Source organism: Myotis lucifugus, unplaced genomic scaffold (assembly GCF_000147115.1).
Source record: "Myotis lucifugus unplaced genomic scaffold, Myoluc2.0 scaffold_77, whole genome shotgun sequence".
NCBI lineage: Eukaryota > Metazoa > Chordata > Mammalia > Chiroptera > Vespertilionidae > Myotis > Myotis lucifugus.
Window position 1 is genome coordinate 1,931,037 of NW_005871125.1, and position 17,452 is coordinate 1,948,488.

Sequence of the window (17,452 nt, forward strand, 5' to 3'; positions counted from 1 at the left end):
AACATCCATCACTATACACAGTTACAATTTTTTTTTCTTGTGATGAGAACCTTTAAGATCTACTCTCTTAGCAAGTTTAAATACAGCGGCGCAAAAGTAGGCTTACAGCTGTGAGCATGCGAACAGAGTTTAATCTTGTACTATTATTTATTAACTAGAGGCCCAGTGCACAAAATTCGTGCACGGGTAGGGTCCCTAGGCCTGGCCAGCGATCAGGGCCTTCCTTCGTTCCGTGCTGCCCCCTGGTGGTCAGCGCACGTCACAGTGAGCTGTTGAACTCCCAGTCGGTCAAATTCCTGAGGGGACAGTTTGCATATTAGCCTTTTATTATATAGGATTATTCTATTATTTTCCATACGAATTAAACCCACTTTTGCTGAACCCTGTATATACTCTACAACCCAGGGTTTCTATTCCAAGATACATCAGAAATGCTTGCACATGTGCCCCAAAATATATGTTAATGGCAACATTATTCGTCATAGCCGGAAACCGGAAACAACTCACATGTCCATCAGTGGTAGCATGGATAAACTATGGCCTATTCACACAATGGGATATGCACAGCTATGGAAACAGAACAACCCACAGCTATATGTGACAACATAGTGACTCTCACATTGTTGAAAATAAGCCAGATAAGGAATATGTATTGTATGACTGCATTTGTATAATGTTAAAAAACAGAGCACATTAATCTATGCTGCTAAAAAATCAGGAGAATGATTACCTCTGGGTTAGAAAAGAGATGGAGAGGAGATTGTGAGGGGCTTCAGGGGTGCTGGTAACGTTCTATTGCTTGGCCTGGGGGGTGGCAACTCTGGTGTATTCACTTTCACATAATTTAGTAAGCTGTACAGTCATGATTTCTGCTCTTTCCTGTATGTGCTATTTACTAGAATAAAGATAAAATAAGGTCTTTCTGCTTCCATTTGCATTTCTTAAATAGGGAAGGAAATGTTCAGTTATTTTTGGGTAATTAATCAGCCATTTGTAGCTCCTCTTTTGTAAATCAAAGTGCTTTGTCCATTTTTTTTTTTTTGGTGTCTTAAGTGTGAATTATCTGCATGAGCTATTTCCATGGTAAGTATATTTATTTATTGTCCTTTATCATGGGAAACTTTTTGTTGTTGTTGTTAATCCTCGCCTGAGTATACTAGTATTTTTCCATTGATTTTTACAGAGAGTGGAAGGGAGGAGGAAAGACAGAGAGAGAGAAACATTGATGTGAGAGAGACACATCGATTGGTTGCCTCCTACATGCTCCTAGACTAGGGCCAGGGATGGAACCTGCAACCGAGGTATGTGCTCTTGACCAGAAACCTACAGTAAACTGTAAAGAACTCTACAACAGGTAATGTAAAAAAAAATCATTGCTTTCAGAACAAGTGCTAAAAATACAGTCCTTCAGTGCTGTGATCTGAAAAGACTTAAGGAGTGTGGTGTCTGCACCACTGTCCCTAACACAACCCTTAGTTACATCTACGTAGAAAGGTAAGCTGTGAAAAAGCCCCACAGATAATTTATTCTCTTTATTTCTTAGAATATAATACTTTACACATACAAGTAACATATATGTAAATTGCAAATCACAATAAACATGATGAATACCCATGAAGAAATTATTGGGCTCAAAATGAAAACGTATCTCAAACCCTGTTCCTGGGTGTTTCTGATAGGACATACCCTTTCTGCCTCCATGGGCAGCTGCTGGTCTACAGAAGGAGTTTGCACTCATTAGCACAAGACACACACACAGGCTGGGAGAGCACCATGTCAGTGGCTGCCTGGAATGCTGTGTTGAGAAGGGCTGGAGGCCTCTCGATGGAAGAGAACAAGAGTGGTGGCACGTGGGCCCGAGCCTTGCCAACTTCTTCAGAGGCCTTATCTCCTTAATGAAAATCTACTCTGTGTTCCAGTCATACTTAAGTGTCCTGAACACGTCAGGCTTCTTGTAGACTCGTACACGCACTGCTGCCTTTGCCTGGAATGCTCTCTCTGTGTTTTCTTCTTGAATGACTGCACTTCCTTTAAGTCCCAGGAAGCCTTCTTTGACCTTTCCAAGAAGAGCTGGCCACATTTTTCTGTTATCTTCTAACACCTCTATCATAAATCTTTCCTAGCTTAATTGCTTGTTGATATATGTGTCTCTTCCACTAGACTGGAAACCTATGCCTCTGGAACATAGGAATGACACTCAGCACTCTTTATGTTCCTAGCGCACACAACAAGTAGTTAATAAATGCTATTTGAATGCAGGAATAAATATAACATTGAACAATTAGCCAACTGTTTTAACTGTGCACTATACAAATTCCTTTCAAGTTTAATCTACAAAACCAATATAAGTGTAAAAGGCAGAAAGAAAATAACTAGGGCCTTAAGTTGATAGTCAAAAAATGAGTTAAGAATACCAGGGGAGCCCTAGCCGGTTTGGCTCAGTGGATAGAGCGCTGGCCTGCGGACTGTAGGGTCCCAGGCTCGATTCCGGTCAAGGGCATGTACCTCGGTTGCAGGTTCCATCTCCAGCTCTGGTTGCTGTGCGTGTGGGAGGCAACCAATCAATGTTTCTCTCTCACATCAATGTCTCTCTCTCTTGATCTCTCCTTCCCACTCTTTCTAAAAATCAATGGAAAAATATCTTTTGGTGAGGATTAACAATACAAAAAAAAAAAAAAAAGACCAAGGGGAAATGCTTGAGGAAGATTTTACAAATATACACACACATTATGTGTAGCACAATGACATTCCACAGAACATATAAAATCTGCATCAGTAACTTATGCAATATTCTTAGGTTTGGTTTCAGTGCCTCTTCAGAACACAATGAAAATTACTTACTGGTTGTAAAGTTCTGGATACCTAACTAAGTTCTGAATGAATTCATTCAGTCCTGCTCTTCTTTGTTTGATAAAATCTGTTAAGAGAGATATAAGCTATTAGGATTATTTATGTCAGACTACGTAATTATCAATACAGTTATGTAAGAATAGATAAGAGCCATTTCTTAATTTATGTTTCTTGATTTACAACAAAAAACAAATACTTAGAAATATATATTTTAAAATCCATAAATACAATGATTATAAAAATAAAATAAAGCAGATAGCATATCTCCCAAAAGAAAATTCTACAAAAAGAGAGACTATTTTAGGTTCTAAATAGATTCACTATAAAAACTGGAAGCATTCGCTTTGTCCAACTCCTCCTGCACTACCAAGTAAGAAATAAAAATGAACACTATGACACTGGTGACTGAAAAAAAAATCATGCTAATTAAAAACAAAACAAAACAAGAATTACTGGAAATCCTTGCAACTGGGGAATGATTAATTGGTTACTTGAGTTTCATCAAAACTCTGATGCTAAAAAACAAACAAACCCACCCTTAAAAAAATACACTGGAACATTTCCTAACAAATAATTGTCCAGTCTCTTCAAAGTGTTTTGACTGTTTATAACTGAGGTTCATGCAACAGCAGTTAAGCACAAAGATTTCTTAGAATTTGAAAACTTTATTCAAGTATTTTGCCTCTGCTACTTATTAGCTAACTGACCTTGAACCTTTCTAAGATTTAAATCCTTACTTGTAAAATGGGAACAAGAACAATATTTATACCTCATACTGTTGTTACAGGATTAAATGTGATTGCATATAAGTTTACAGAACGCCTGGTAGAAAAGAGCATAATCTTCAGCTATTAGTATTTTTGTTGTTATTTCATCAAAAAGCCATCATCCTAACCTTAAATTCTTAAGAAATGCAGATGGTCCCTGACTTACAATGGTCCGACTTAGGATTTTTCAACTTTACAATGGTGTGAAAGAGCTAAGAACTCAGTAGAAACCATACTTTGAATTTTGATCTTTCCCCAGGCTATCAATGTGCAGTATGATACTCTCTATGGCAACAAGATGATTTTGCCAACAATAGGCTAATGTAAGTGTTCTGAACACATTTGAGGTCTAGGCTAGGCTAAGCTATGATGTATTCAATAGGTGCATTCAATGCATTTTCAATTTATGATATTTTCAACATACGATGGGTTTATCAGAATGTCATGTAAGTCAAGGAGTACCTGAATACTCTAAAAACGGAAGAAACAGGAGACTTGAGAGAGTATCTCAAAATAGCGAATGTCTCTATAAAAACCTACAAACAACATTCAACTTCACAGTGAGTTTTGGTTTAATAAAATAATTTCTACTCAACAAACATTTAATATAGTGTTTTTCACCCCAATTATGGGTTGCTTCTAGTCGTGTAGGTTTTATTTCCATTTCTTAAAAGAACAAATATAAATTAGATCTGGTCTCTTAGATACAGATGCACTTGGCAGCTGTTTCTTGTTCCACTATGAATTTCTTGAAGAATTTCAGGAAGGTATCTTGTAAAACTCTTCCAAGGGCATTCTTTCTGTCACCAGACAGTAGTAAAGCATATGTGAGGTTTTCACTAAAAACTATACTTGCCCAGCCGGTGTGGCTCAATGGTTGAGAGTCGACCTATGAACCAGGAGGTCACAGTTCGATTCCTGGTCAGGACACATGCCCAGGTTGCGGGCTTGATCCCCAGTGGGGGGGTGTGTGGAAGCCAATCAATGATTCTCATCACTGATGTTTCTTTCTCTCTCTCCCCCTCTCCCTTCCTCTCTGAAATCAATAAAAAATATATATATAAAAAAACTATACTTGAAAGACAATCCGTTTTCTGGAACTGGATTTAGTAACATAGAGAACTAAAATGAATGACTATATTTGAGATACTTAAATAAAATCTAGTGATCACATGGAAGCATCTCTAAATTGTTCTGTGGATTTTCCCTGCTGGTACATTTGATACTGGGAGACGGGTTGTGGTAAGAGAGAGTGATTTGCTTTCTTCAGGGAGCTGTATCCCATGCTGCACTAAGTGCTACTTGTCTTTCCACTTCATTACTGACTTCAAACAGTTTTGAAAGCCCTAAAGAAGATAAATAAAAGAAGTCAGTAATGAAAAAAGAAGATCAGTAGTAGTCAGAATTTAGGGGGAATTCTGAGTTTTTAAAAAAGCTGGGGGAATTTTATAGGGAATGGAAGGAGATGTTCTGGAAGAAAGGAAGAAGGATACTACTCTATCTCCAGGCCTAGTAGATGGGAGAGCGATGATAACAATGGACTAGGTCAGTGGTTCTCAACCTTCCTAATGCCGCGACCCTTTAATACAGTTCCTCATGTTGTGGTGACCCCCAACCATAAAAGTATTTTCGTTGCTACTTCATAACTGTAATTTTGCTACTGTTATGAGTAATAATGTAAATATCTGATATGCAGGATGTATTTTCATTGTTACAAATTGAACATAATTAAAGCATAGTGATTAATCACAAAAACAATATGTAATTATATATGTGTTTTCCGATGGTCTTAGGCGACCTCTGTGAAAGGGTCGTTCGACCCCCAAAGGGGTCGTGGCCCACAGGTTGAGAACCGCTGGTCCAGGCTTCAGGTTAAGGGTATAGAGAGTAATAAATAGAAAAAATAAAAAAACAAAACAAAAAACAATTATAGTTGGAGCCCTGGGTAGGTGTCTCAGTTGGTTGGAGCGTCGTCCCATGCACCAAATGGTTGCGGGTTCAACCCCCGGTAGAGGTGTGTATGTGAGGCAACTGATTGATGTTTCTCTCTCACATTAATGTTTCATTCTCTCCTTTCCTCTATCTCTAAAATCATATCCTCGAATGAGGATTAAAAAAAAAAAAAGAATAATAGTTGGAGATATATATATTTTTAAAATCTCTCCAATTAAGAATTTATGTGACTATGTATATTATTTAGAATTTTACTGTATTTTTTCTTATACTATTGAGTAAAATAAAATGTATTTTAAATAAAATTTAATAATATTCTATTAAAAATAAATTTAAATTATTAAAAAAAAGAATTTATGTGAATGTATCTATTGTTATTCAAGAGTTTTCAATTAGAGATCCAAAAGAACATAGTGCTTAGATAATAAAATGAAAGCTTTAGTCTCCAGAATAAGTATTAAACTGACCTATAAAGATTTGTCATTTCAGTGCTTCTAGAAAAATCATCCAAAAGGAGAAAATCTCCAACACTATAGAACAGGGGGTAAAAAAAATCAAATTTTGACTGAAGGTTTTTCTGTCCTAACACGGCTACTGGTGGTCAGAGTGACCTGATCATACTCGCGATCAAAGGATATTTAGAGCCCGCAGGGACCACGGAGATCCTTTATCCCTCACGCACGCCTTTCAGATCAGGAAACAGGGTCAGAGTTCTGTAATGTTCCAAACAAGCAATTTTTAAAGAAAATGCACAGAAGTTTATGAATTTTGTTTCTAAAGGCACCATGCTTTAAGCAGAGAGTAGAGTAAGGGAATAAAAGAGACGAACCTGGATGAGTAATTCTCCACATATTAGCTGTGATGCTTGGGAGAGTGGCTTAGCCTCTAGTTTCCTGTGAACGACGTAGTTACAAACGCGAATAAAAAATTTTACATATACTAGGGGAAGTGAGAATCCTCACCAATCCCGAGGTTCAAAAAGTGTAAAAAAAATAAAGAGCTTCCAGTTGAGAGGGTTACAAGGGGTCATCCTGCAGCCTCACGGGGGGGAACTAAGCTTTAACTACAGTAGGAAAGTGAGAGTAATATGAAAAAGATGAAGGATAAAGAGAAGGTTGTTCAACCTGGGCAGAATTCCACACAGTACAATGAAAAGGTTTGGAGGGAAAGAATGGGAAAAAGTGCAGTAAAGATAAGCAACTGGAGAGCTATTTAGTAGAGAGCAATTTGACGAGAGAGAGCAGACATGTAGGAAACCACAGGTTTAATGGGTTACAGGGTTACAAGCAAATGAATTGAGGAAGTAAGATGGTGTGGAGGGAGGGCTCTCTGGTCTTTCAGGATTCACCTACTACTCAGATAGATGACTTTTCTGATAGGATGCCTGGTAGAAAAAGAGACTTCTGTCTCTCTCTGAGTAGCCACTTGTGACCTGGATCGATTTCTCGGATTCTAGTGAAAAGCTCCCGGCTTGGGGCTTCAGACATAAGGGCTCCAGATTCCTGAGATCCTTTGTGGCATTACACTCCCCAAGGGGGAGCAATAGGACATTTTTTAGAATCCCATTCAGAGGCTTGTAGGGTGCTGGTAGAGAGCATACTTTCAATAAATGCTTCTCGATGTAACAAAGAATGTCCTTCGTGGTTAGCAAAGTACCCCAAATAATCCTTGATGACAAAAAAAAATTATCTGAAACCAGACTGCTTAAATTTATCTTCCAAAATTGACATTTACTAGATGTCTGTGACCCTAACTATGCTTCGATTTCCTTATCTATAAAATCATGATGATAATAATAATACCCAACTCAAAGGGTTGTTGTGAGGACTCAATGAATTACAACATGTGATGTGTTTAAAACAATGCTGGGTACACAGTAAACACCTTCCTGAGACATTGTTTTCATAAAGCACGAGATCAATTAGCTTTGTAAACTTTTATATTAGCATACAGTACAATGAATGAGTTAACTATGTCTTCAGACTTCAACTATCACTTATGTCTGGGTCTATGAAGTTACTGCTTACCGGGATCAAAATTATCACCAAATATTCGCTTGGCAGGAATCTTCAGGGCCATAGTGGGAAATTGTTTCTTTAACTAGAATTTTAAAAAGTAACATTATATGAACTTAATTTTATAAGTTTTCTACTTATGCACGCACCAAAATAAAATACAATCTATTTGTGAGAAAATCCATTGTAAGACATACTTTTAACTATATCATGAGCAAATGTACAATATTGAGTTATACCAATAAAATACCATAGACTGTCTAATCATCTTATTTTGTGCCAATAGAACAGTTAGCAGCTTTGTGACCTTGATAAGTTACTTAACATCTCTGTACCTCAGTTTTCTTGCCTGCAAAATAGGGATAATTTTAGCACTTACCTTACAGACTTGTGAGGCTTAAAGGAAATCATTTACGTCAAGGGCTTAGACTAGAATCTAGTATATACATTTTGAATACATATTACTCACCAATTATTACCTCAGGGGCAGATGTGATCTTTGTGTTCTCTCTATATGAACAGATTGACAATTGTTTTCTAAGAAAGCTGATGAATTTTGCTTTTAACATTCTCTACTTCAGCCTTCCCCCTATTGCTATTCTAAAACATTTATCAGATTTGTTTATCCCCAGAGAAGGAACAACTAGGCCCCGAGGAACTTAAGTTTGTAGCAGTAAAGTCATAAATAAGGGTTAATGCTTATTTTTATTATAACCTCCAGGTAAGAGTCCTCCCTACCCCCTCTCCCACACACAGAAACTATCTAACTAGCAACTGACAGGAAATAGAAAGAACAGAAGAATGTATTAATCACTCTACACCACTGGCATGCTATCAGCAAAATCCAGACTGAAAAGTCTGTAGACAAATGACACTGCTTTTTCCACAAAAAGCTGTAAAGGCAAGATAAGAGAGGTGGAAGATTAAAAGACACTTAATAGACCTATCAACCAGTCACATAAATACTGAGTGATTATTTGATGGTAAGACATGATCATTAGTTTAGTTCTAGATGTGATAATGTTATGTGTGTGTGTTTTTAAGGACCTTTATCTTTTTCAGAGATGATACTAAAATATTTACAGATGAAATGATACGATGAGTGAATTATGCTTCAGAATTACAGGGGGCCGGCTAGGGCCAGAGATGAAACAGGAATGGCCATTTAATTGTTGAAGCTGGATGGTACATTATATTATTTTCTGTGTTTGTACTAGTCGTTCTACCTCTGTAGGTATTAAGCAATTTCTACAATAAAAAGTTTAAAAATGTAAACAGTCATAAAAGCCCATGTAACCGATAATTAAAATGCTTAGAGATTGGAAATTATATTTTTTGTCTCTTATTGTAAAAGAGGCATAAGAATTTGTATTTTCAAACTTAGGGAAATCAGGCTTAGTTTAAACTCACTCGTATAGTTTGAAAGAACACAACTAATACCATTCCCCTGTTTTTGTCTTGGCCCCTCCCCCCAGGAGGCAGAATTGAAAGGGGTTATATAAAATGAGAAAGGAAACGAGAAGAAAAAAAAACAGAACAAAAAAAGAGAAATACAGGAAAAATGAGGAAGATGGATAATAAAAACTCAACTACATGTTAAGAAAATTGTCCGCAAAAATACTTAAAATGGGATGTTTGATGGAAAAAGAGAAAGAACATGACCATGGTGGGGAAATGCCCAAAAGAAACATTCCTACTTTACCTTTACCCTTAAAGATACTCAAATATCACCGCTCCCCCTAATTAATCACCAGCTATTTAAAAAGAAACCATCCCAAGGATGCTAGGCTTTGAACTCAGGCAGACTCCTGACTGATCAGTTTTTGGATGACATCCCCTATAGTTCTACAAAAGGAGACACGTTTAAAAGGTAAGTCTGGCCTATATGATCTTTTAAGCAAAATACATAAAGAAATCTCAAATTTTCAATTATTAGTAGTTCACTGAACAAAATTTCATCTAAGTTCATATAAACCCTCTGTGCAAGTGTGCATGGGTATTGTGTTACCATCATGCTATTTTTTAAAAAATATATTTTATTGATTTTTTACAGAGAGGAAGGGAGAAGGATAGAGAGTTAGAAACATCAATGAGAGAGAAACATCGACCAGCTGCCTCCTGCACACCCACTACTGGGGATGTGCCCGCAACCAAGGTACATGCCCTTGACCGGAATCGAACCTGGGACCTTTAAGTCCGCAGGTCGACGCTCTATCCACTGAGCCAAACCAGTTAGGGCCCATCATGCTATTTTTACCTGAGTATAACCCAGCTATCCGGATAGGCGCAGTCAGATTTGTACAATCATTAAAAAAAAAATGCTAGTCATATACATAATGGTATCCAAGAATTTCAAATAGAACTAGCAACTCAACCCTCATGTAGCCTCTAATATAAACTATTTTTTTTAAATCACTGAAAAAAATTACAGAAGATATTCTCATGTACAAATTCTTACTGGCTATTAGTTTGTTTCAAAAATGTGACTTCACTTAGAGTAAAAAAATGACTGTCTTAATTAATATGTTAAATATTGATTAAGCAATATTTAAAACTATATACAGTAAGTTTCAGTTGCATATGCATTGAAGAAAAACTAAGTAACAAAAGAAAACACAATAAATTTAACCAGAAATAACATGATGATTAGCAATTATTAGAGAGGTAGATGTAAAGGATTTATTTCTAATATTCTATAACATTAAAATATATTTTAAGTTGTACATCTAGTTTTCATACTTTCAATACTTTATTTGGAACTTGTCAACTGTCCCCTCTCCACCCTTTTGTATAAGAATTCCAAAGTTAGAATGCTTTTGAAGAATCTGTTACTCTTTTCTGCTTCTCTGATATATCTGAATATTATTTAATCACTCAAGTAAAATCTCTCGTATTTTTGAGTTTTCTCAGGTGTTTTGTTTTAAATAAAAACCTCGTAAAGTGACCATTACTTACAGTATTGTAAAGCTTATCAAATTCTGCATATCTTCTGAAGACAAACCACTCACTCCTGCCCACTGAGACCAGAACTTTATAAACCTGCGAAAACAGAAAAATAATAAAAATAACACAATATTTGATTGCAAAAAAACATTAACTATTTAAATATGTGAATGTTTTCATACTCATGAAACTAATATTAGATATGTTTATATATGATTCTCCAAGATACACAAGCATACCAACTGAAATGTTTATTTTATCTTGTTGAAAGGTGGCCTTTTATTTTTAAAAAATGCTATGAAATAGGTCTATAATTTTCAAAGAATAACACAGTGAATACCGTGTACTCATTATTTAGATGAATCCTATTTTGCCATTCTTGTTTCAGATTTTCCTGCCAAGAATAAGACATTATAGATTCAACTGAAGATATTCTCTATTCTTCTCCAGCAGTACCACTACCCTGAAACTATAAAGTATTTTCAAAAGTGATGCCTGGCACATAGTAAATACTCAATTATTAGTTCTCCTTCTCCCAGGTCATCTTTTACATGGTAGTTTTCAAACTAAGAATTTATCCTCAGATTTCCTCCTACCTTAATATTTTCATATATACATAATTACATATAATCATAGTCAACAACCGTATGAAGTAAGCAGAACAAATATTACGCCCCCCACTATACATATGAGTAAGTGGCCAAAAAAAGTTAAGCAACTTGCCCAAGCACACAGACTTGTGAGACTAAGATCTAAATCTTCTAATGCCCACCGTGCATCAGAATCAGTATCAAATCAACAGTTAAATTATAGAATCAACTCTCACAATTCATCCCATAGATACTCTCACATTATAATTTAATATACCAATGTAAAGAAAACTGTTTGGGACCCCCCAAATATTATATCATTTCTAAAGAGAAAAATATCAAGAATCCAGGTTTATGAGAAAAGACACACTGATATATGGTTTGTGTGACCAATCTCATCACTTTACAGTATAAGACTAGGGAAAAGAGATAGGAGTAGCTTTGGGGTTTATAATACAATTGCCCACAATCTGTTAGACAAGTTAAAGTAAACCAGGTTAATTCTGGAAGATGGGTAAACATGTATAAACTATCCTTCCCTATGAAAGATGGGTAAGCTATACTCACAAGTTCACAGTTAGATGATACTGTGAGGAAAGGAGCTCCCTGATAAGTATGTGATTGTACTGAACGAATTCTGTAGTATCGTTTAAGATATAATCACACTTACAGGCCAACAGTGGGAGGAGTTAAGTATTCACCTGGAAAGTGAAACAGTCACTAGTATCAGACACCTAAGTGATAAACCATCTAGACCCGAGGTGGGGAACCTTTTTTCTGCCAACGGCCATTTGGATATTTATAACATCATTTGCAGGCCATACAAAATCACCAACTTAAAAATTAGCCTGCTGTATTGAGTCAGACATTTAAGTAACTCACCCCTAATGCCTTGGCAAGGTCAGACCAAATGATTTTTGAGGACCTTATAGAGCAGTGATGGCGAACCTTTTGAGAGAGCAGTGTCAGCATTTTGAAAAACCCTAACTTAACTCTGGTGCCGTGTCACATACAGAAATTTTTTGATATTTGCAACCATAGTAAAACAAAGAGTTATATTTTTGATATTTATTTTATATATTTAAATGCCATTTAACAAAGAAAAATCAACCAAAAAAATGAGTTCGCGTGTCACCTCTGACATGTGTGTCATAGGTTCGCCATCACTGTTATAGGGCCTGCAGGCTGGACGTCCCCCACCCCTGATCTAGACTGACAGAAAAGAGCACCCTACAGGAGCCATAGGGTGGTGATATGGCTCTTCTGGTCCTAACCAAGAAGGTATGTATCATGCTGTCTTAGAGGAAGCTATTAGGTGTAAGATGTCAGAAATGTTTGCAAGATGACACTGCTCACATGGAGAATGTGCAGAAGTAGAGGGTCAAGAACCTGATCAAGGTGCCAGTGAAGGTGAGCCATGCTTCTAAGACTAGACTACATATTTACCTCATACATCATTCAGGACTGAATAGGCCTGGTGCAGGACTGCTACAAAAGGATCGGAAACTTAGGTTTCTCCAATTTCAAGCTTCTTGTATTACTTGTGCCAATTCCTGGTGTTGTAAGGCGGCTGGCTTCCCATCACTACCCAAATACAGCCAAACTAGAACCCAAGCCTGGGTTCCAGGCTGAAGCAGTTCTGCTACAAATATATTTACAGGAGCCGAGATAAAGCCCTGTGAATTATTAATTAGCAGTAGGGTTTATTAACAAGGGTTTATTGAGTAAGTTCTAATTTAAAAAAATCAATAGACAAAAACAAAAACTTCAAATTTTAAAAAATACTTTAATTTACCAAAAAAATCACGAGATTACACAGAAAACAGTATATTTATCACAATATGAAATGATCTTATTGAATTTTAAAAATACTTCTTTATTGTCTGTCTTGCCTCAACATAGAATGTAAGTTCCTTGAGAACAAGGGCTGTGTCATTTTTGCTAACTGCTGTACCCCAGTTGCCTAGAACAGTGTTTGGCATAATAAAGAAACTCAATGACTATTTGTTGAGTGGATAAATGAAAGTATAATTTCGACTTGGTTTAAGTCAAGACATCCTAGGATGCAATTCTGTTAGAAGCTCCATAGTGCAGAGCTATATAAAGACATGTGAGCGTTACCTCGACCATGAAAAATCGGAGGACACCGGAGATAACCTACCGACAATGTTGGCGAAGTATGAACTTCCCTCAAACTTGGCAAGAGCTTATGCCCTTGAAGGAGAGAATGGCCTAAAGGTAAAAGTAAGGATGGGGAAGGAAGGAAAACTTGCACACATTTCACTATTTCATCCAAGGTACACTGACCTCTTACCATCAATGTGTTATTTCTAAATTTTGCTTATACAAATGTGGGATAAATGTACATTGCTTGTTAAGATATTACTACCGCCCTGACCGGTTTGGCTCAGTGGATAGAGCGTCGGCCTGCGGACTCAAGGGTCCCAGACACGATTCCGGTCAAGGGCATGTACCTTGGTTGCGGGCACATCCCCAGTGGGGGGTGTGCAGGAGGCAGCTGGTTGATGTTTCTCTCTCATTGATGTTTCTAGCTTTTTCCCTCTCCGTAAAAAATCAATAAAATATATATATATATATTTTAAAAGAAGATATTACTACCAACACAGAGACCGAGGGGGAGCAAATGGTCAGACACACATCATAGTATCTCAGCTCTGGGCTTTGGTGCAGAGTGTGGAGGTGTTAAGGGAGGGAGCAGAGAGGGTAGAGGGGCTGTTCCTAGCTCCTTATCTGGGATTTTGAGAGAAAACCACCATTGGGGGGGGGGGGTCCCAGCTCCACTTATTTAAGAAGGCGGAGTGGAGCGGTCAAAGAGTTTAACTCCTCAGCTTTCCTCAACTCCCATGTGAAATGGACTGAGTTGAAAGTCGCTTGTCATTGGGCATCTTTAGCAGGGCCAGGTGACCCCCCGGTCAGAGCCTGGGGTAGATCACTTGATTCAGGAGCGGGCAAAGGGCATGCCAGAGCCTCAGTGGGTGCTATAGCCTTTGAGAGCCAACCCAACTGCAGAACAGACAAGTCAGTTCATCAACTGCAGGTGCCAGCAATAGTATATGTTTCATTACACTAATTAGAAAAGTGACTGTTCTCCAATAATAGTCACTGATACACTGATTCAACAAATATTCACTGTGTGTATTCTTTATAAAGCCCTATAGTAGATACTATGGTGGTAAAAAGTAAAATTAGAAATGGGCTTTGCCTCTAAGGTACAAAAAGAGATAAACGACTGGATGACATATTTTTAAAATTGAGGTAGAAAATAATAAATGTCATAAGAATACTATGAGGAAAAAAAAAGAAAGATACTATGAAAAAAAAAGATACTATGAAAATTTTGAGAAAGACACTACGGAAATTTCTAGATAGTGGTTCTTAATATGGGACCAATGACTTCTGGGTCCATTAACAGTGCACATAAAATTATATCCACAGGCATGCACACTTCCTGGTAAGAGGGTCTGTCAGAAAGTGTCATTTCTCCAAGGGCTAGGTAAACAGGCAAAAATCTGCACTGAAAACGTCGTCCCTGTGTACTGTAATGGAATACAGCATTGGAAAGATATGTAAAATCTGGATTTGTGGACATTGGGAGAGGACATTCTAGATTAAGAAAGAAAAGCAGAAATGGAAATATTCTCTATATTCCATTTTTTTATGCTTTACCCTGAATACTTACAGTGAACCTCTTCTTTTTCTCTCTGTGTTCATCAGAGCTGGGAATGCTTACACTTGGGCAGCTTTCCTTGTAGTCCATGGTATAATCCCTTTGGGTTTACGGCCTCAAAGGACACCAGAAAATGGGTCCGAAGCAATGGTCAGCAGAGGACAAACACAATCAGCTACTCCAAAACATAAAACCTCTTGAGGTAATGTTCAAATTCCATCATGCAACCTTAACCGACAGAAAAAAACAAACAAAACTGATTAGCAAAACAATCTTTAAAATACCATTAATTTACTTTTGATCGTTAAGTCTCGGTCCAGGTTAAGAGATTTAATTTCTGTTAGGTCCATTTCAAGAGATAAACCACAATCAAACATTTGCATCCCATCCACCTTTCTTACTGCTAAGAAATTCCGGAAGCTTCTATACCACAGTTCATGCGGACTAAGGGCTACCTCTCACCTAAAAGATCCCTAGTTTGATGGATTCAAAGGAGGGTTTTTCCAGGTATGGTTTTCAGACTTTTAGCATCAGGTCAAACAGATGAAGCTTGCTTCAGATTGGGATCCTATTTAGTAGGTAACCATTTCTGCCCATTTTACAAATGAGGCAACTGAGACAGAGAGAGGTTAAATAACTCGCCTATCCAGCATTTGAACCCCAGCTGTTTGGCTCCAGAGACCTGACTCTTAACCACTGTCCTATGCTGCATTTTAACAACTGTGGATCATTCTGATGTACTGGACCCCTGATTAGAGATGTTACAATAGATCTTAATTCAGAAAAAAGCACAATTATACTAATATTATCATTCCACCTATGGACAAAAGACTCAAGATGTCACATTGATATCTCCTTTGCTACACACAGCAGCCCATACTCACCACTGACACGAAATAATACCCCTTAAAGCAGTGGTTCTCAACCTTCCTAATGCCACGACCCTTTAATACAGTTCCTCATGTTGTGGTGACCCCCAACCATAAAAGTATTTTCGTTGCTACTTCATAACTGTAATTTTGCTACTGTTATGAATCGTAATGTAAATATCTGATATGCAGGATGTCTTTTCATTGTTACAAATTGAACATAATTAAAGCATAGTGATCCATCACAAAAACAATATGTAATTATATGTGTTTTCCGATGGTCTTAGGCGACCCCTGTGAAAGGGTCATTGACCCCCAAAGGGGTCTCGACCCACAGGTTGAGAACCGCTGCCTTAAAGGGTTAGTCTGCCAGTCCCTCTCCATGATTAATTTCAGGAAGTCACTCTGACAGATGTGGTCATTGTAAATAAATTACATTCAAGTAATGATTTCAAGTATCTATCTGCAGGCATGGAATATTTAGGTATAATGAATTTTAACTGATCAGAAGGGGGCTTCCTTTAAGATCACCAAAACCTACTTTGGCCCTAGTAGGTTTGACACTCAGTGGACAGAGCGTCAGCCCACGGACTGAAGGGTCCCAGGTTTGATTCTGGTCAAGGGCATGTACCTCGGTTGCAGGCTCACCCAGTCAGGGCCCATGCAGGAGGCAACCAATCGATGTTTCTCTCTCTCTTTCTCTCCTCGTTTCCTCCACTCTCTCTAAAATCAATGCAAAAATAGCATCGGGTGAGGATTAACAACAACAAAAAACAAAAACAGCCAAAAAATTAAAAAAACACATAAAACCTATTTTGTTGGATTTGCTGCTGGAAATGCAGTCAGGAGGATTTATATGTAGTCAAATTCGTTGTTAGAAAACATGGAAATGTAACTGGCCCCCTCTTAAGCTTGGGGTGCAGCATTTGTCTATGTTAGATCACCCTATAACCCCATAAAAGCAGCATTTGTCTAAATTAGAGCACTCCATAACTCCTTCTATTACATTTGAGTGTCATGTGACTGATGCAGTAATTGGGACCAAGAATGACCCTAGGAAACAGACCCTCAAAAATGGGATGCATGTTTAATAAATGCCCTGATCACTTTCCAGTGGAAGGGGGGGTGTGTGTAGGGAACTAGTCACTGGGCACACAGAGATGGCATCACTCAAATTGCCTCCCACGGTGTCACAGGACGGAATATAGGGGTGGGCAAGGTGCTGGAAGGCCACGTGGATGATGGAAATGCTATTTCAAAGCCTGTGACGTGGGCTGGGCTGCTTCTGGTTGTCTTTGAGAATATGCACAAAGATGGCAAATTGAAAGTCATGAATTCCCACAAAGGTGGGTGGGAAATCTATGGCTGTTAGATTTTTTTTTGTATAGCTGCTAAGCTGATAGGACTAAGGATCAAGACCAGAGTTTGATGGTTATGTGTTGCAGAGCCAGTTAAACATGCAACCCTGGAAAGTCTCTCATGCTGACACATGGGCAGTGGCGGGAAAGGAAAATGATCCTGAATCACAGATGCAGGCACTTGGGCAAACACAAAGAGGCTAAGAATGTTGACCTCCATACTCAGCTGAACATCCCTACTGAAAGCAGCAACTACACCTCTCTCCGGAGTCTCAGCCTCCCAAACCCTGCCCTACATAAACCCTTCCAAGTTGTTTCACACGGGGATGCCAAGTCTCCTCACTACCTACTCCCATCACCCCTCACGGCCTCAAAACGGTAGTTAGAGCCCAACAGAACTCAGAAAGAAGTTCAGCGCC

General features: G+C 37.9%; 1 protein-coding gene across 23 annotated transcripts in view; it reads right to left on the bottom strand.

The window, feature by feature from the left end:
* LOC102417188 (serine/threonine-protein kinase Sgk3) overlaps positions 1–17,452 on the bottom strand; it is a 104,824-nt gene that overhangs the window by 32,497 nt on the left and 54,875 nt on the right. For 15 of the 23 annotated variants that reach the window (XM_023755438.1, XM_023755440.1, XM_023755441.1 and 12 more), the window contains 4 exons: positions 14,819–15,034; positions 10,541–10,624; positions 7,598–7,670; positions 2,842–2,917 (listed from right to left, as the gene is read on the bottom strand). In XM_023755438.1, the coding sequence (XP_023611206.1) occupies positions 2,842–2,917; positions 7,598–7,670; positions 10,541–10,624; positions 14,819–14,896 (311 nt within the window). In that variant the 5' untranslated portion in view covers positions 14,897–15,034. Of the gene's footprint in view, positions 1–2,841; positions 2,918–7,597; positions 7,671–8,054; positions 8,096–10,540; positions 10,625–12,564; positions 12,719–14,818; positions 15,035–17,452 lie in introns of those variants that run through there. The other 8 variants (XM_023755456.1, XM_023755459.1, XM_023755454.1 and 5 more) reach the window with 7 other exon arrangements.